Here is a 20,469-nt window from a genome sequence, read left to right as displayed (position 1 = left end):
CGCAGCCCGAAGCCCCCGCCCCGCGCCCTATTGTCCTCCGTGCGAGCCCGGGGTCGTGACCCAGCTGAAGGCGACACCGCACCCACCCGGAGCGGACGCGGCGTGGAACCCGGAGGAGGAGCCGGGCCGCCGCCGGCCTCTCGCATCTCGCCCTTGCACCGCGCTTTTGCCCGGGCTGGTCACATTTCGCCATCTTCCAGACCCTGGCCGCTGCGAGGAGGGGAGCTGGGACCACCCCCACTCCCCCACCCCCACCCCGGCTCCGGCCCCGGCCCCGGCCCCGGCCCGCATGCAGGCAGTTGCTCTGTGCCCTGCTGTCTTACGCCCGGCTTCCTGGGAAGCCAGAGGCCAGGAGCGGGAACCTAGGGTTGGGCTGTTTGGCCGTGCCTCAGATACGCTGTGATTTAGGGTTTCTCCGCCCAGAAGTTCAAATATACTTCCCGCTCCCAATCTCTGATGCTGGAAGAGAGGGTCAGAAAGGAGTGAGTAGAGGTGACACTTCTTTGGGCTGGATCCATAGCCCATCACCATCACCCCTGGCAGCTAGCAGAGCGGATCCTACAGGACCCTGCATCTTAGGGAATCTGGCAATTGCTGATGGGGACTGGAAATTTTAAATAGTCCCTTTCCATTTATTAGACTATGTAACCCTATTTACACTCAAACATACTCTGAGACCCTCCCTACCCATCCTTGTCTCCCCTGCCTCCTAGTTCATCAGCTAGCTGGGCCTGCAGGAAGCGGCAGGCTGGAAGACAGTGCTGCAGAGGACCTTACCCCTGCTTGCATGGTTGTGGGCTTGGCCTCTGGATGGATCCTGTGTTCAAAGAAGCTACAGAGCTGACACCAGAGAGAAGAGCAGGAAAATCCCGAGGCATAGAGGGAGAGCCAAGCCTGAGAAGAGGCTCCTGGACGTGGGGGGCAGTGAGCAGACCTTGTTTTCTCTCTGCTCCCCAAGTCCAAAGGGGATCTGAGCTCCTGGAGCCGCACAGATTTTAAGATGGCTGAGGGAGCCCTTCAGGTCTCCGGTTCAAACAGTGCACCCTACCATTTTTAATTCTCAAGAAGCAGCTAAAACTCGGACACTCAAAGCAGCCACACACTACAGGAGAAAAGTTGAAATGGGGCTAGCGAGATGGGATGCAGAAAAAGCAGGCTGAGGGGGGTGGTCAGTTCCATCAGAAAGATTGGTTACAGGCAAAGACTTTTTTTTCCTACTAAATCTCCCAAATGTTTATTTTGGGCCCCTACCCATCCAGATAAATCAAGCTAACAGATTAGGAAGTTCATAAAATTGTATTCTTAGGTAATGATATCCAGAGAGGTAATAAATATTCCCTCGGCACTGATGGCTGCTGGAGTTGGGGGTTCCTCCATCTCTTTTTCCAAGTCAGAGAAGGCTTTCTTGAAAGGGGAACACTTTCATAAGAATTAGCTCTCCAAAAGTGGAGTGCCAGGTAGAAGCTGTGGAAAACCATGAGAAGTGGCTTTGTGAACCACGCTCCCCCAGGACTGGGCAAAAAGCTGAGAAAAAGATGGTGAAATTGCCCCAGCACGCTGCTCCTCCCCATCATAGCACCCTCCATCTCAAGGACACCCTTCAGTCTCTTTAATCTCAGAAAAGCAGACAAACTGTGCCTAGCAGAGCGTACCCTGGCCCCAAGCTCCAGAGAACCCCTTAATTGTTTATCTTCCCTAGCACTCCCCCAAACGCGCACACATATACATACATCTAACAGCAGGAAGATGTCTCTGGATTGCAATCCGCCCAGTCCATGCTCAAAAAAAAGCTGATGCACAGATTGCAGAGAAAACTTTGTAGGCAACTTCACACAAGTGGCAGTGAGAGGCCCTCAGAGAAACAAAGTTCCCCAGTCCTTCCCCCCAGGCTCACTTTTTCGACTCTCTCTCTCCTTTTTGAGCCAAGTTTCTTCACTCCTCAGGTACACGACTCTGCACAGAAACTCCATTCTTCCCAAGCAGAAGCCCTCTGCTCCTGATTGGATTTCCCGCCTTCCCTCCCCAAGACCGGGAGTTGAGATAAAAATTGCATCGCAAACAGAGATAGAGTTGAAACTGCTGTGCTCCTCGCCCCCAGAGCAGATCAGTGCTAACTACTTACACGTCAAGGGGATTTTTGACCTCTGGGGAATCTCCTGGTGCTTGGAGAGAAGGACCTTGGAAGACTGGTGTCGCCGTTTTCACCCCGTCTTCTTCGTTTTTTACTTAGCCATTGGAGAGACACACAATACGCTAGCAGGCATTCATGCGCCTTGCCTCTCCCATTACTCGGGGCAAGAAATCCCCAGCCCTACAAAAGCAGTGGCATCCTATCTGGAGACCGGGGGCTGAGCAAGGGCTGGCTTGGGAGGGTCGGAGATGGGGGTGGGGGAGAGGTCAGAGGCGCTGCCGAATATAAAGGCAATGGGAGAGAAAATGCTGTGTCCTCCCCGTGAACCTGGGCTGCATCCTCCCCGCTCCCCCCCCCCACCCCCGCCACCGCAGCCTTTTCCCACTGCTCAACCCAACTTCAATAAGAGCTCTGGCCCTCACCTTCCCAGTGAGGCTGTAGCAGCATCCAGTGGACCAAGACAGCTGGAGCTAGGGGCCCCGGCCCAGGTTGGTCCCCACACCCGACATCCTACTCCTCCCCGCCAGCCTGATCGCATTCTGGGTGGCCAGGTCCAAGGCAAAGGAGAGTTTTCGGGAAAGAGGAGAGAATGGAGCTCACTGGAGGGAAGGCCAGAGGCCAAAATTTTCCAAAAATCAAGTGTAAGAGGGTTCAGCTTTGTTTTATTTGTTACAAACTAGGGATGTCTGATGTTTCCCCTTTTCAGACCGAGGAGGACAGAGGGAGGAAGGACAGAGTGACCATGTGTGTATGTGTGGGAAGAAGAATTAAAAACAGAAGCCCCTGAAGAAGGAAAAATAAAAGAACTGTCCCAATCCTTTTATGCTGCTTTTCCAGAGCAAGAGCGTGTCCCTTCAGCAAGTTCAGGAAGAAGCGTAAGACACAAAAGATAGTGACTTTTCCCCTCCTTGCTTTCACCTCTTCCACTTTAGGGAGGAGAGGGAATAAATTCCCCTGAAACCAAATGAGCAAAGTTAGGAAAGGACTATGGATCTTAATTTCCATTTTCCCCTCTCTTTCCATCTTAGCTTCCTTACAGGATTGGAAAGACACCCAGGTCCACCCCTCAGACCTTCCTTCCCTTCCCCCAAGCACAACTAGACCCCCTTTTCCTGCCCCAAAGTCAATTGCCTCAAGATGATGGGAGCCACAGTCAGGTTTGGCCCCTAATTCACTTGATTACATAAAATCACTCCAGATGATTGTTGGCCCTGCTTCCTCACACTGTAGGCAGCTTGTTTTGCTGTCCCCAGGGCACCATTGAGGGAGGAGAAAGTAGACCTACAGGACTGATTCCCCCCAACACACACACACACACACACACACACACACACACACACTAAGTACCAGCCAGCAAGTCATTCAAGAGGAAATAAATCCAAAGCACACCAAACAGATTTTCATAACTTGGTTCTTCTGTTGCCTTTCACTCCAGAATTTGGGGAGAGAGGACAGTGGTATCCATGTCTCCCCTACTTACCCCAGATACCTTCTCCCTCTCTCTTCTACTTCTGATAGCCCTCCATCCTGAAATTTGGTTAAACTGCCTGAGAAGCTCACCAACTACCCCCTCACCTTCTCCCAACGAACAAGCAAAAATTTGAGCAGGCCTTGCTCAGAGCCTGGTCCCCAGGACCAGAATTCTTTAGAGGCTTTGGCTTAAATTAATCATTCAGGTAATCCAGCTCAGTTTTTTGTTTGTTTGTTTGTCTTAGCCCCCAAGGAAACAATTAAAAAATTTTTTTTTTTTACAACCAGGCAGCCTTGTTCTGCCTATCCCAAGCCCTGCGGGGACCTGGGAAGTTGTAGGAAGAGGGGTGGTCCCTGCCTCTCCCTGTGTCTTTTCTCAACACCTGGCAGGTCCATGATAAAAGTTAGGGGGAAAAAATAAAAGTGCTTCATTATCTCCAGGAATCAGGCTTTGAGGCCTACCCATGCAAGGGGGCCTCCCAGGCCTCTGGCCTCCACTTCACCCTTCTTTCCAAGTCTAAACAAACAGAGAAGCCATCCTGACAGGTCACTTTGCTGCTTTAGAGTCACCAGCTCAAAATGTTTCTTCTTTTAAGGAGAACAGGCATGTTGAGTGGGCATCTTCCTTAATCCCTTATTCCCAAAGAGCTTCCCAAAGATGAAAACTCTTCTTCCTCCCAACTCCCTAAACTTGCCTTCTAGTCTGCAAATTAGGCAGGCCTACTCATCAGAGAGAAAGGAGAAGAGAGGAGAAGGAAATAGACAAAAGAAGGCACTGTGCTAAACTCTAGAAAAGTGAGACACCCTCCCTTCCCAGCTCCACTCTAAGTACCCCCAGGAGAGTCTGGCCTCTGCAGACTCAGGGAGAAATTGGCCCTAATCTTCCACATCCCCTCTCCTGAGATCCTCTGCCCCAAACCTTTTGCTGGTTCTTCTAAGGACCTTGGGAAACTGGAGTTGAGAGTTAAGATTTGTGTGTTTGCTTAGAGTAAACTTCGGCAACTATATAGAGAAGGTGGGATGTTACCAGGTCAGAAGGAGGAGGGGGATAAAAAGAAACCATCAGACATTGACGTAAAACTAATTCACATCCACTGGTTTATTATTGATCACGGGGCATTTCACATCGACACTAAAATTCTTTATTGCAAGTTTTACAATAATCAAGTAAATTCAGTCCAAAACCACAATAACCACGATGGGGGGATGAGGGGTATTCTACCTATAGACTGCCTCTCTGAACTGAAAGTTCATTTTTATTTTCTTTTGGCTCCTCAAACTGAACAGCTCTGAGAGGCTCTCCAGATGCATTTAGCTTTGTCTGCTGTCTTCCCCCCTCTCCTCCCAGCTCCCCCCAACAATAATACAAAAGAACTTCATAGCTTTGTTCTCCTTAAAATGACTTCCCCCTCACTAACCTCCCCTGGTGCATTTTCAATGCAAAAGGCCTAAGGAAAGAGCGGGGAAGGAGGAGGAGGAGAAAGAAGAAGGAGGAGAATTGGCTTAAAAATCTCTTTCCTTTTTTCTTTTCCTCATTTCCCCTGAAACGCACCTAAACCAGACCATCGTACCTTGCAATATATAATTTTTGCAGCTTTTTTTCCTTAAAAAATAAATAACCCCCCAAAATGGCCTTAAAAAAAAACCCCAGCAGGTACCATGCTAAGACAACATCACATGCTTAAAAGGATCCTTAACAGTGGAAAGGAGAGAAGGGCAGGGGGCTTGTTTGTTTATCTGTTTTGTCTGTTTGGAAATGACAAGGGATAAGGTGGGAGGAAGAGAGAAAAGAACCAAAATATATATATATATATTAAATTCTATAAATAAGAGTCAATTTGTGTGTGAGGGGAGGATGGGGGCCTGGGGTGGGGGCAGGGTGTGAGTTATGTTTTATAACCTGGTAATGTCCTCTGCCCGTTGCTGCTCCGGTGGCGTGGCGCTCTGGGAGTGGTCTTCAGAAGTGCCCGGGGTGGCTGCCGAGAGGGTGCTGGGCACAGCGCCCGCCGGGGGCGCTGACCTGACTTTGGTGTTGGGGAGTCGGTGGTCCTTCTTCCATTTCATGCGACGGTTTTGGAACCAGATTTTGATCTGCCTCTCAGAGAGGCACAGCGAGTGGGCGATCTCGATCCTTCTCCTTCGGGTCAGGTAGCGATTGTAATGAAACTCCTTCTCTAATTCCAGGACTTGCTGCCGGGTGTAGGCTGTCCTCGAGCGCTTGGGTTCCCCTCCGTTATAATTGGGGTTCACTGGGGGAGGGGGAGGGGAAAAGCAAATAGTGGGGTTCAAAGGCAGCAGGCTCCCTGCCCCCCACCCTCACCCCATCCTCAGCTCTGTTGTAACAGGAGGAGAGGGGCGGTGGAAATAAAGTCATCAAGCTAAAGGGGTTATAAAGAAGTTGAAGGGAGCTGGAGACTTTGTAGTGTAATAAGAGGGGAATCCTCATTGTAACGACACTGAATTATTTATGCGCCCTTAGAAAGCGAGCATAGTTTTCACACATACATAACAGATCGTAGCACATGGCTCGGACTGCCCAGAGTAGCTAAGCCATAAAATTTATGGGGGATGTAATTACCCATTCTCGCTCGTAAATCCAGTTCAATTGTGCTAACCCAGAGTCGCTCCTGGAGAGAGAGGGGGTTAGGAGAGAAAGGAGGACGGGGGCCGGAGGGGGCCGAGGAGGGTGGGGAGCGCTGGGGAAGAGGGGAGGGAGGGGGAGAGCAAAAAGCAAAGTTGCCTACCCGTGCTAACGTGGATTTTTTTCATCCATGGGTAGACTATGGGTTGCTTGCTGGCGGCGCTGGAGGGATGGTCAGGGGCTGGCTGGCTGCAGGCTGGCGGGGCTGGGGACGGGGAGGCGGAGGCGCCTGAGAGAGGCGCCGGCTCGCAGAGCGGCTGTGATTTCTCGGGGTGGTGGTGGCCCGCCTGGGCCGGGCCGTGGCCTCGCGAATTGCCCGGCCCCTGGAGACTGGTGCAGCTATACTGGCGCTCAGGGTAGCTAGGGCGCGGAGGCGGTGGTGGGTACAGCTCCTGGTGGTGATGCTGGAATCCCGATTCCCTGGTCCGGCCGTAATATTCCGGACTGTGTTCAGGGATGTAGCTATTTTGCGAATATTCTTCGCATGGAGGAAATTTCGGATCGATGTAGTTAGAGTCCATCAAATACGAGCTCATGATCATTAATTTCTGGAGTGGAAAATAATTTTTCTCGCTTTGTCGTTTTTCTGCTCCATAAAGCCCTCCTACTAGCTAGCGACCCTGTAAAGTTACTTTCACCATGTGACTCCGCCGGCCAATCACACGGAGCAACCCAGTCCCCGGATAAGGAACCGAATCGCTTTATTCAAAATGTATCCAATTTTTTTTGTGCGTGTGGTGGTGGTGGTGGTGGTGCTGGGGTGGGGGGGGGGTGGCTGTGATGTGGGGTTAGCTGGCAGGGGCTGCGGTGCCCCCAATGCACACCCCGCCGACTGACAACCCTCCCCTGCAAAAGGAGATGGGAAGCCCCCAGCTCCCTTCCAAAGCCTGGGCATTGGGGGGCTGTCGGGGGGCTGTGATTCAGCCCCCTCCCAGGGTCTCCCCTTGGGCCTCCGGTGGGCCCCTCGGGCTTCGGCTCCCGAGCTTTTCTAGAGGTCTCCATTCATGGCGATCCTGTCTCAGTCTGCGTAGGGCACCGTGGCAGCGCCCCTCTTTCGCAGGAAGAGGAAGTTGAATGAGGACTGGAGTGGAGGTTGGATGGGGAGAGGCCCAGGCTGAGCCCAGGAAGCTGGTGAGCCTGGGATGCCCCCCATCCAAGGAGACCGGAGTCCAGCCCCCTTCCCCATACACACTCACCCAACCCTCTGGCCATGGGGCCGGCGAGGCAGGGTCCCAGCTGGACAGGGCAGGTAGAGGCAGCGGGATGCAAATGATTCTGACGTCATTTCTGGAGGTCTGGGGGTTGAGCCCCCGCTGAAGAGAGACAGGAAGTGGTTGGCAAAAGCAAAGTTCAGAAGCCTTGCCCTCCCCGAGTACCCACTAACCCTCCCTTCCCAGCCCAGAGCAGAGCATCTCTCCTGCTGGCCGCTGTTTCCACTCTCCATTCCGTCTGGCCTGCTGCTTTCTGACAACTGTCTCCAAGGCTGGTTCCCAAGGACCTGGAGCAGGGAGGAGAGCACTCTGCCAGGGGCCAGTGCCCTGGGATGGTGCCCAGCCAAGGCCCAGGGAGCTCTTCTTTCTCCATCCCCACAGAGGGCAGACCTAGCTAAGGGGGAGGCCTGCGTCTGTAGAGCCTGCTTCCGGCCAGGGATTGTATCCATGTAACACATGTGTTTACATGTAAACACGCATCCCCAAGGGCCAGCTCCAGGCCGCCTTCCAAAAGCTGAAGGGTGAGCTCACGAAGCTGGGGATGCTGGGCGGGACTTGGGGGTCTCCAGCCCATTCCTGCGCCCTCCCCTCTCCCTGCTACCCACCCACAGGAATACCCTGATGGTGGGGTGGCAGGGCCATGGAGGAGGGAGGGGGCAAGGAAGAGCTGCTTTCTGACACACACCCCCCTCAGCTAGGGGTGGCCACGTCTTGCACCAATTCCAATTAACTGATCCCATAACTCAGAGTTGAGGGGGGGTGGCAGAAGGGAGAGCCCAGGGAGGGAGCCGGGTCCCCTTGTTGCACTTGATAACAATTATAGTTTAAAATCATAGCTTGCCGGGGCTCGGCTATATTTTACTTGATAACAATAAAAGTGACACATAAAGTTAACTGTTTATGTTTTATTTATTAGACTAAATCTGCCAGCGGTGGTAGAAGCGCTTGCCTCGTCGCTACAGCTTTTATAGGGCTGTAAAACGTCATAAATCAGTCTCGAGGAATCGCCCGCACTCTTTGTGTCGGCGGCAGTGCAGGGCTGGCGGCCGCTGGCTGCCTGCTCCCTCCTTTCCACGAAAAGTCGTAATGTGATTTTTTTTCCCCTCTGATTTTATTATTATGATCGCCGCTGTGATTAGTCAATCTACCTTTAATTCGCCGCCCTACGCTGCCTCCTCCCAACCCAGCCTGGTTGACACTTGAATAAGTACCTTTTAAAACGGCATAACAACTATTTGAGGGTTTAATTAGAACATCTGCAATTAAGGGAATGAGGAGGGGAAAGGGAAAAAAAATAAAACCCTTGTGAGAGGGGAGGCTGAAGGCGGGAGATTCCCAATCTGTCTCTCACCACCTTTGGGATGTCAGAGAGGGTCCCCACTTCCAAATTAGGGCTCACCCTGAGGGCTGGAATGAGAGCTGGGCCACAGCCGGTGCCCAGAGGGACTGATTCGCCCTGCCTGGGCCCCTGGCTGCCTTCCCTTCTGCAATGCTCAAGCCCCCCACACTCACCCCAGGCTCACCGAGAGCCAGTGCTTGGGGGTCCCTGGATACCCTCTCCCCAAGAGGTCAGTGCCCGACCCCTGCCACCAGATGGGTGAGAGAACCGGAATTCCCTGGAGGTTGACCATCTCTTAGAAGAGGTTCTCAGATTTCCAAAGTTGGTTGAGAACTCCTGCCCACTCCTGTCCAGGACCCTCTGCGTGTGAGGGCTGGCTGGTTTGGCTGGAAGAGGAGCTTGAGACTGTGAGAAGGGGAAGGCTGCTGCTTGGTTGACAGTGATTTGGAGTGCGTGAGGGTTTTATTATTGGTGGGAGGGGGGTAGGTTAATTATAAGTTGTTGGAAGGGGCAGAGGGAAACCAATGCTGACTGCTGATCTACATAAAAATTCTGAACCCAGCCCCAGACTGCTGCCTGGGGAGAGGCAAAGCTCCTGAGAGCTCAGGTAGGGTGGGAGGAAGGCTGCTGAAGGAGAAAGCCTTCCAGCCCCACCCCCATCCTCCCTTCTAGGCCTGCACCTGGATCAGGCTGCCCCACCTCATCCTGGCAGGGAATAATCTCTGCTCCACCTGGCTCCCCTCCTCCCAGTCCTCACATTCACCTTCTACCAGCCCTGCCCCCACCTCAGCTCGCTTTTCTTCCATCTCTTCACCCTCTTGGGCTTATTAGGGAGTCCTTCCCAAGGCATTGCACATCTTACACCACCACTCCCCAGGATTCTGAGCTCCTGCAGGTGGGTCGAGGGAACGGGAGCAGGAAACCCACTTCGGGCCAGTATGTGTAAGTAGATCCAGAGAGTTCAGATGCCTCCAACCACATGTCAAATCCGTCTTTGGTTATTACTGCTAACAAATATATATGCATTCATACTATTAATATTTATTAATGTATTAAATGCCTCCTTATGCAGCCATAAATCTGTGGAGTTTTCATTCCAGGTTTTCACAGCTAATTCGATATGCACATCCAGAAAGTGAAATCTGGGAGATTCCCCCAAGTATGCCCACACTTATCTACATCATTTACCAAAACCCTCTCTTTGGGCTCCTATATCTTAATAGCAAGAAAGTTGCCTATGGGGAAAATAGCAAGCCAGACTCTACCACACACACACATAAGAACATTTTCACCAGGATATTATTGCAAGCACAGAAATAAGATCCCTTCGGAGGGCTTCTGTACTTAGCACTGGCTTAACGGGTTGGGGAGGGGGGCAATAAAGCGGTTCTTGCCCGTGATGAATCCTTGTATCTCCTTTTGTGCTTCGCCCTCCTGTCTCCTCAGCCCAGGGATCTCCAACCCCTGCTCTGCCCTCCACCTCTCTCTGCCCCAATTTTATTTTTTATTTTTTCTGATCACCTTTTGCCAGCCTCTAAGCAATCACTGTCTGAAAGCCCCCCTCACCCCATATCCTTTCTAAATCTTGATCTGGTTTCTCTTTCGGAAACATGTTTCAGTACAAAGCGCTTTCCTTCTGACACCGCTGAAGAAAAATATGTGTCCATTGTGTGCGAGGCCTTATTGTGCCCGGATTACCATACTGACCGTTGGATAACCCATATTCCTCCCCTCCCCAGTAACAAGCTGCCGGCTGAGAGACCTCAGCGGCTCCACTGATTCTGCGATGCCTTAAAATCTCACCTCTCAGAATCCCTGGATTTTCCTAGGGAGAAAAATAAGTGGGAGAACCAACTCAGGACTTGGAGGGCAAAGAGAAGGAAAATGAGGGTCATTCCATTCCCCACTCTCAGAAGTGCAGGATGTGGGTGTGTGCGGGCGCGCGCGCCCGTGTGTGTATGTGGTTTTTGTTGTTGTTTTAGAGATTAAAAATTGCAACATGTCTCTTTCTTCTTCCTCAAATAAATTGACTTTTAGATGGTATACAATCAAGTAATTCATTTCATTTTTATTTTTTCTCTGAGCAACTTGAAAACCCCAAACTAAAGCAAGGCTCCCATTTTTCCCCCTGTGTGTGTATATGTATATATGTATGTGTTTTGTCCCTTTCTAATGCCAGCAGGCAGGGCTAATGTATGCAAAAGAATATGCAAATGCTTAATTGATTTTTTCTTAAATCTCTTGTCAGTAAAAGTAATGAATTGGTCTAAAATGATTTTAATAACCCAGAAGTGTCACCAGAAAATACTCAACCTTTTTTTTTTCTCCTGGAATCGCTTATAGTCTCAAAAAAAAAAAAAAAAAAGCAATCATGGAATGTTAATTTGCCCCCCTTTAAATATTAAAGATGAATCTCTCTTGTTTGTTCGGAGACCATAGGCAAGGTCCTCTCATGGATTTCCCCCTCCTTGCTTTGCCTTCCTTGGAATTCAATTTTCCTCAAATCTCGTTTAAAGTGGCTTTTTAAAAAGTGGCTGCATTTTAATATTGGTTAGACAGAGTGACCTGCATTTCACCTCGGGTGTTTGACTTGTTCCAATAGGTCACTGCCATGGGGTTATTGATGGGGAAACTCCATTGAAATTTGTCTCTTCGCAAATGGCCTTTAGATCTTCCAGCGAGTTCAATAACTAGTTATAATGTGGAAGGGGAAAAAAATGAAGGCCCTGGGCTAACGAATTTGATGTTTCATTTTTATGCTGGAGAAATTGTTAGTTAGAGGTTGGGTTCCCCACCCCCTTCCTTGCCCATCCTGGCCTCACTGACTCTTGTCAAGTGAGGCCCCCGCTCTTGTCCAAGGCTGCTGGATTGTATCCCCTTTAAAATTGGGGTTGGGGTGTCCCTTTCTCCCTTTGATGCAAGCTTTAATTCTTCTTTTTGTTGTTGTTGTTGTTGAAAATTCTGACTTATGGCTGCAGGAAGCTTGCGCCGCTGAAGATTTGTAACCTGAACTTTCCTGTTAGAGGGGGAAAGGACTTTTACTTTTAAAGCTCTCTAAATGTGGTTTTGAAAGATCTAGGAATTAGGCTGGCTTAGGGGAGCTTACGGAGAGCTCCCTGACCTGGTGCTCCCAGAATTAAGAAGCCGATAGGAAGGTGGGATCCCTTTTGGGAGCTGATGAGGGCATCTCAACATGCTCTTGGCCTCTGAGCTGCCAGAGACCCATGGGATCAGACACCCAGGACCAAGGAAGGCAGAGACTGGGAAAGGCTAAGGATAGAGGGAGGATTCCAATAGAGCAGGCAAGAGAATCCTGGGTCTCCTCCAGGGTCAGAAACAGAAGTCATGGGGACTTGGCCCGGTAACTGCTTGCTGAACTTCCTAAGAAGGGTGCCCGGCGAAAGCCCAGTGCCCAAAGATGATGCATTTTACTGAACTGGAGAGAGCAGGGGAGAATGATGGGGGGAGTTGAAGAGTTTATAAGGTTTCCCCCTTTTTTCTGGAGTTCTTAAGGAGTGGGAGAGGAAAGGGCAGGGAAAGGGAGGAAAGGTCTTCATTTTATTCACCCCAATCACACCCAAGTTGGGGAGCCGGTGACTTCTCCAGAGAAGCCTCTGTGAGAAAGGGCTGTGGAGAGCTCGTTCTCTCCAGGCTGACCCAGCCATACCCGATCATTACCATCATTAACCTCAGTAATAACAAGAACATCATTCCCTCACAAACAGAGCTCCCTGCGTGCCTTATTTTTTTCCTCCAGGAACTGTTCCTTCTCTTTCCCTGCCCAAAGGGGTCCAGTTAGCTCAGGCCCAAGTTTCCCCTTAATAAGCCCACTCACCTCCCTTCCAAACCTGGATCCCTAGATGAGAGTCATTCCAAAGGCAAGCCTTGATCCCTGGGGTGAGGGAATCCAGTCCGAAGGCAACATGTAAGTGCCTGAAACTAGGCTGCCACTTCCCTCTATCCCCTTAAACCCAGAGGCAATGTCTTGGTGCCACTTGCGCTCTCAAGACAAACCTGCCTGGACAGATCGGGGCACCCCAGGGATCACCACACGCCACAACCCCATGAAAATGGGGGAGCCCGGGAAGGGCCCATCGGGCGGCTTCAGGGTCCGGCCTGCAAGAGGACACACAGCCTGCTCTTTCCAGCCAAGCGGGAATCAATAGCGATCTGCTATAAACTTCCCCGCAGCCCCTCCGCGCTCCGGCCGCGGCGGGAGAGCCCCATCCTCAGGCCGCTCGCCCACCTCGGCCCGCACCTTGGCCGCCTCCTCCGAACCCCGGACCCCCAAGCTCGGGCCTCGCCCTCTCCCCGTTTTAATTACGTGATTGATTTTCGCTTTGGCCGCGTCGGGACGCCTCTGCCTCCGACTGTTTAAATCTTTCGGCTCCCTGTTTTGCATTTCCGAGTCCTCCTGATGGGCTGTAATTTAGAGATTGGCCCTCGGGCGGCTGGGTCCGGGTCCGGGCTACGGCCTCGCCCTACACTCCAACGAAATGGTCCTCCCGGGCTATGCGGCGCGGCCCGCTCTGCAGCCGCCTCACCGCGCGGGGCTCTCACACCGTGCTCCTGCCCATCCGCCTTGCTGAATTATTTTGTGCTCCGTTATTCTCTGATAGAAAAATGCTCCGCGTTGGAGTTAGCACTCCATGCCTGGGCACGGAGCCGGGCTGCTCAGCGTTTTTGTTTTCTCTTCACCCGAATGAGGTGTGTATGTATGGGAAGGTCGGGATCGAGACCCCGGGAAGCACGACGCCCGGCTCCAGGCTCGGCGGGGAGCTCCATACGCTTCCCCCAAAGACCCGGGCCCGCCGGCGACCCTGAAGCGCCGGGAGAAGCGAATTCGGCCGCAACTTTCCACCACTTCGGCGCGAGTGGGACCGCAGGGCCGGCGGCCCCCAGCCCACAGTTGGCCGTTGGGTCTGATTTTGCTCCCCAGCCCCAGATCGAGGCCTCATCACCCCGGCAGCCCCAGCGGGCACCGGAGCAGCCTCTGGGGAGTGGCCGCGGTCCCACACCGGAGGGACCGAAGGTGAGGAGAAGTAAGGGAAGGAGGGGAGGCACTTCCACGGACGGGAAGACTAGATGCGGGGTGCGGAGAGGACAGGGAAGACGTGAAATTTTAAAAAGGAGCCCCTTCTCCCACCGTGGCTGCCCTTCCCTTTCTCTCCTCCGGAAGAAAAAAAAAATCCCTCTTTTTCCTCCCTAAACCGCTGGTCTCCCGCTTAATCTCTCATCTATTTACAACTAATAAACACTTCTCGATTATTTCCCCATGTCCTGTTCGTTCTTTGATCCTTTTCAATGAGGCGAGCTCTGAGTTACTGTTAGCACTATTTTATGATTCTGCTTTTCCCTCAGGGAGAGGAGGGAGCTGGGAATGTCTTTCTCACTGGGGAAGAAGTTCAGTGAAACGTGAGTTGGTCACAACCTTCTCCCTGTCCCCCCGCCCCCACCTGCAACACCCCAGCCCCAGCTCCCTCAGACCCCCTCTCCCCCCACCCCTTCCCGCAGAAATGTTGCCGGGTAAATAAGAGTCCGCCTGCCTGGCTATTAGGATTCTGGAGACGTTGGCATCTGTAGCAATCATTAGTCAAAGCCGCGCAAGCCAAAGGAGCCGAGGAGTTGGACAGAAAAAATCTTGGAAATGATATACAGGAGCCGCGGAGGCATCAATCCCGGCCGCTAAGAGCTCGGCTGCCGGGAGTGAGGCGGCCGCTTAATTGGGCCCTGGGCACCAAGAACAATTGGGGAGGGGGCATCTATGGGTCGGGCAGTGACTCTGGCACCACTTGGGCACCCTACAAAAATAGTGGGGGACTTGAACGCTCTTTTCCCCAAATTTCAAAGGCCCAGTTGGCGTGGGGGGACAACGCCTCCGTCAGCCTCTCCACCCTGGGAGCCAAGGGGAGCGGAGCTAGAGGGCTCTTCCCTTCTCTCTCCCTTCTTAGTGGCTGTCTTGGGAGGTACTGCAGGTTGGGGAGCCTGGGCTGGGATTTCAGGTCACAGGGACAGCCTGGAGGGGGCTGTGGTCCCTAGAGCAGGTTTTCGGAGGCAAATAATTCATTTGCACTCAGCCTTGGAGATAGCAACAGAATCACTCCCTTTAATAAGCAAAACAGCCCAAAGATATTTGTTCCCTATCCCCACTCACCTGATATCTTTATTGACACATAGATAGAGAGACAGAGAGATGCAGTAAGTTTCAGTCCTTCTAGAGGGAGATCTATGCCCCTACATATAGATACAGGCATTATGGAACCATCTCTAAACACACTTTCAAATATTTAAGTTTGCAGCAAAACTGCAAAGACTATAAAGATCTCCAAATATGTAGCTTCAATATGTAGCTATTTTATGAGTTGGGACTTTTGCATAAATCTAGATAAAATTTTCAAAATAGAGATTGAGCAGCACACGCAGAGTTCTTTCCAACGGAGGGAAAAAACTCACCAATTATTCATCCAGGTATTTAGGGAGAGCTATACCAATACATCCCAGCTTATACATCCAACACTATAGAGAGATTGGTAACGTGCACACAGGAATTTGACAGAGGACTGTTACGTTCACTGTGGATCTATAAATCTAAATATCTATAAATCTGCATTTAAATGTGGAGTAGAGAGGGATGTAAAACATACATCCTGTTATACGCAGGGCAATCTAGAAATACATTTTCACGTATACAGCTATGGGATTGCTCAGCTCTCTGTAAAGACACGTGTATTTGCATCGAGTCTTAGGAATGAGGGAGATTCTCTGATGCTTGTGGGTTTGGGATGCCCCAGCCCAGACTTCTCTGGGAAATAAATGAGAGTAAACGGAAGCCTGTGCAAGTAAGTGCTAAGAGGGCCCAGGGACTCATATAATCTATGGCCTTATTTCCAGCATATGGGGCATCTCTCTGGCGATGGATAGGAGCCCTGACAACTGGGCCTGAAAGCATCCTGACTTGATGTAGCCCGAACTGAGACAGAGGTAGAGGACTCTTTACTTCTTTTCCCTTTAGCTCCCTAACCCAAAGCTGGGGGACAGATCCATGGGAAGCTGGGGTGTCTTTAGGAGGGGAAGGCTCATTAACATTACAAAATGGAGCCATTTAGGTAAAATATGATTTTTTTTTTTTTTTTTTTGCAACAGCTTGGTTAGAGAGAAATGTGAGAAAGCTGTGGGCTTTCACACACAACCCTGCACCCATCTTAATTACATAAAACCCAGTCACTGACTGCGGAGAGTTTCCTCTATTCATACAATGCTAGATGGGGTCGTTTATATGCTCCCCTCCCATCCCCTCTCTTCATGAGCTCACTCTTACACACCTGAATTCTCACCCTGTCAAGAAGGGGTTTTGGGCTCAGGAAAGACATCACAGGGAGACAGTGGCCCCATAAGAGAGCAGAGCCCCCAGGAGTCATGGTATCTACCACCAGGCTCAGAAGCTGATTGCTTTCCATGTTAGTTCCTTTTTAACTAAGAGGTTGGGGGAACCAAGGTCTGTGTGGGCAAAAGAAAATAAAAGATGGCATGATTTTTAAATCTGGAGTTTTGAGGGGGAAAAATCACCAATGAGCCCTTTTCTTATGGGAGGCAGAGGATTTGGGGGGCCCTGGACTTCCTTTGAATTTTCTGCTTTGGTTTACTGGGGAAAGGGAGGTAAGGAGGGCCCCAGGTGGGCTTGGAGAAGTGCAATCCAATCTAGTTGGCCAGCTTGGGGGAGAGTGATTTACAAAGCAAAAGCTCAAATGCTACTTCCTGAGAAGTCACCAGATCAAAACAGCCTCCTCTAGGCTTTATGACCCCATCTCTACTCCCAACAGGAAAAGCACCTTCAATAAAACCTCAGCCCACGCCCCCATCCTCCACCCAGAGGAGGGGGAGAGACACAATCTAAAATGAGGGACCTGACCCTTACTCGCTTCACACACACACACACACACACACACACACACACACACACACACACACACTGGGTTTTCCAGCCAGAAAGTTGACTTTTTAAAGAAGTATTTACTAGACAAAAATTTTCTCCACTATCTGAGCAGGGAAGCAGCCCTGAGATATTTGGAGTTGAGCCTGAAGAGCAGATTTGATCAGATAAGGATCTGGCCTCATAGTCCCACATTACCTTCCAACCCCCTACAACTCAACAGGCCAACAGGACACTAAAGGTCACCAAGAGCCTGGCTGACCCCATCTGTGGGGGCTGCTCCAGGGGGTTGGTTTTCCGGGGAGGCAGAAGGGAAGAAACTTAACAGATGCCTAGGGCTCGAGGGCATGAGTGGGGAGGGGAGGACAAATGGTCTTCAGGCTGGGCTGATGGGAAGAATCATGGGCTACTGGGAAGTTAGTTTACGGCTGGTTTACTGTGTCCAGCCTGGGCTTCAGACCTCTTTCATACCCACTTGGACACATACATATACTTTGTCTGTTCAGGTGTGGTGTTCTGGGCTGGGGGCTGAGAGAACGGGGGATCTTTCAAGGGCAGAGCCCAGCCTCCTCTACCTCTCTGAGAGCTGTGGCACATGCAGAGCTGAAGGGATCCCAGGGAACTGAGCCCACACATTCCACACCCCCCTCCTAATATGGGGCTGCAGATCATGGCACTTTCTATGCACTTGTGTCAGGTGTAGAGAAGTAGCCTCCGTCCTGCACCGGCTCTGCAGCATGCCCAGAGCCTTCTGGTCAACCTCTCATTCTAGCTTCTAAGGCCTGGTCATCAGAGGCTGAACAAGGTCCTGGATAACCTAGCCCAACTTCCCTAAGTCCCAAATTTCATCTCCTTCCCACCCCCACCCCCACACAGTGAATCTTCCTAGGAGTGGGAGAAGAAAATGGATCCCAGGGTTCTTCTGTAGGACTCAAGGACAAAGAGATCTCTATCACCTCAGTTCCTCAGTCCAGACTCCTTGGGCTCCTGGGACCCCATCAAAGCAGTGAAGGGAGGTATCACAACAGACCCACCATTCTGGGTTACAAAGACCCGACAAAACGGATGTGATTTTCTTGGCCCTCTAACAGCTAGCCTCTTCATTAAATTGAACCTCAAAAAGCCAAAAAGCCCTAGCTTGGGGTCCTGAATCCAGATTCTGTCCCTTCTCCACTTCTAAGGGCTCCAGGGTCTCCAATCCCACTGAGGAGGAGGCTCAGAGCAGTGCCTGTCTCTCCAGGAAAGGAAAGCACAGAATTAAAGCCCAGGACAATGATGTTTCAGCTCAGAAACTCAGCCCAAAGCAATTACACAAAGAGAGTGAGAGTCAAAGACACAGATAAAGTTGACCTGGATATTAAGAGGGGCTGAGGCAATAAAATCTCTCTCTTCCCAGTGCCTGCTTAGAATGAGCCAACACTCCTGCCTTTTCTTTCCTTGCTTTCCTAGAGTCTGGAAACTCCAGCATGAGATATCCACATAGAGATGAGGATTGGTCTCAGGCAAGACTACCACACCATCTACCAGGGAAAGATAAGTTTGTGTGCTCTAATAATTCATGATAGAGGTCAATGGAGTGGTGGGGTTGAAGGTGACTTGGGAAGTGGGGGCTCAATGGTTTCTGAGAAGAGCTGCCCTCCCTCTGGCTTCTCATTCTAATCCTTCCCACCTGACCTGTGGCATTGGCCCCAAATCAGCCCCACCCAGAAGGCAAATTGACAGGGGAGTGCTGACAAAGCCCAGCTCAATCTGGGCTATCCCTTGACACCCCCAGAGGAGGGCTTAGAGGTCTGGGTGGCACAGCCCATCAGAACTCTTTCTCCTCAGTCAGTTCAAGGAGGGCACGAGTTCAGGAGGAGGAGGAGAAGGGGAGGGGAGGGGAGGGGAGGGGAACTCAACCGGAAAATTAACCCTGGAACAAAGCCTTGGAGACTGGGGGATGGGGGTGGGGGGAGAAATGCCTAGGTCTGGACCTGAAAGTCAAGTGTTCAGGAGACATGAGGACAAGCACACCTGCCATACATGCACATTCTCTGTGCCATCAGATGGTCTTGCTCAGAACTAGTTTATCAGCCATTGCTTGTTCTGACCTAACCCATGTATAAACACAAACACCAAAATCCACACCTTCGGTGGCTGTGTCCTTTGATAACCATTGGCCAGGACAAAGGATCATCATCATCATCATCATCATCATCATCATCATCATATCTTGTTAGAAGAATGGAAAGGAAGGGGACTTAAATCCATCACCTGTTTAGTATGGGGGCAGGGAGGGGGAAGGGTCCTGGTTTTCTGTGCTGATTCCCTTTTCCAGAATGCTTCTTTCAACTGACTTGAAGTTATTCAACAAACTAAAGTTACCAAATACAACTTTCAAAAAGTCTCCCTTCCCTTTTGCTCCCTTCCCCAACCATGCCAGAGACACTTTGATAAAGCTAATGGCTTCTGGAGCATTTCCAGAAAGATAAATCAAAAGAGGTCTCTTCTAATCACTCCACCCGTCCCCAAGAGGATCAGAAGAGAATGAAAACGAAAAGGTGTGCAAGGTAAGTGTATAGGGAATAATCATAGTCAGAATTTGAATTCAGGGCTGGAGTTTGTATCCACACCCACTGTACAGCCTAATCTAGAGTGCATTATCTATAAAGTCCAGGGAATTGGGTAAGATCACACAGGAGAACATGAGAATAATACAGAGGATACCCCACAACCTCAGATCCCAGTACAGTTGAGACTGATCTCGAAGTATAACTTTGTTAGAACTGGAGGACAAAAGCCAAAGACTCCCCAGAGCTGGGTCAGGGACAGAGGAAGAGGGCTAGAATATTCTCAGCATCACTTATCCCCTTCACATCAGAGACATGGAGGACCCAAGAACTAAAGAGGGTTGTGGGGAGAGAGGAAGAGGAGTGTGGGGAAGGCCGAAACTGAGACCCCAGTACTTTTTGGCTGATTGGTTGCTAAAGGCCATGTGACCCTGCTTAGCGCATTTCTGATTGGTTGCTTGACCTCTTCTAGGGTTAAAGACCTAGGAACAAAATTAAAAGCTTTCCGGGTTAGTTGGGGCACCTTGGCACCTGATGGACCGCCCATCCCCCTACGCCAGAGAAACCTCAAATTCCAGAATGGGGGAGGGGTGGGAAAACCAAGAATCTCAAGGCCCGTTTGTATTTGTACTACTGCCATTTGTATTAGTCCTACAAAACAGCAATATAAATAAATAAACCCACCACCACAACAAAAAAACAAACAACAAACAACAACAACAACGCCGTGGCAAATTATCTGAGAGGAAAGACAGTCTGCAATTACTGCGGTGGGAAGAAGGGGTGATATTTACATGGAACTTTTGCGCCTAAGAAACAGGAAAAGGGGGCGAGGGAGTCATAGAAACCCTCCGAGAGACGCTGTGTAAATCTGTAAAACAGAAACACACTCACTCACCCTGCTACACAGAGCTGAAGGGATTGGGACTGAGATCTGGCCAGGAGTGGGGGAAGGCAGCGAGTCTTGCCTGGGTGTGGGACTTTGGCCCTGGTTAAATTCTTGATTGAAGACCATTAGATTCGCTCCCCCAGACCCAAGGGAGGCTGGAGGGAGTGGGGGAGTCAAGTTATAGACCAAGGGAAACTCCCATCTCCCTGCTGCTTGGATGGAAAGTTTCCAAAAATCCTCAAAATCAGACTGGGAGGGAGGGGTAGAGTCGGGGAGGGCCCGTAATGAGAAAGGGAGAACACGAGAGTT

The 20,469-nt window shown here is 50.9% G+C and overlaps 1 protein-coding gene across 4 annotated transcripts in view; it reads right to left on the bottom strand.

Moving 5' to 3' along the window:
• Positions 1-4,720: 4,720 nt before the first annotated feature.
• Positions 4,721-20,469, bottom strand: part of LOC137775366 (homeobox protein Hox-C6) — a 64,545-nt gene continuing 48,796 nt past the window's right edge. For all 4 annotated transcript variants that reach the window (XM_068561176.1, XM_068561177.1, XM_068561166.1 and 1 more), the window contains exons 2-4: positions 7,439-7,555; positions 6,346-6,790; positions 4,721-5,850 (exon numbers count right to left, since the gene is read on the bottom strand). In XM_068561176.1, coding sequence (XP_068417277.1) covers positions 5,495-5,850; positions 6,346-6,784 — 795 coding nt within the window. In that variant the 5' untranslated portion in view covers positions 6,785-6,790; positions 7,439-7,555 and the 3' untranslated portion in view covers positions 4,721-5,494. The remainder of the gene's footprint in view (positions 5,851-6,345; positions 6,791-7,438; positions 7,556-20,469) is intronic.

The sequence above is a fragment of the Eschrichtius robustus genome, chromosome 13 (assembly GCF_028021215.1).
Source record: "Eschrichtius robustus isolate mEscRob2 chromosome 13, mEscRob2.pri, whole genome shotgun sequence".
Lineage (NCBI taxonomy): Eukaryota > Metazoa > Chordata > Mammalia > Artiodactyla > Eschrichtiidae > Eschrichtius > Eschrichtius robustus.
This window is presented reverse-complemented; position numbering and strand designations above follow the sequence as displayed.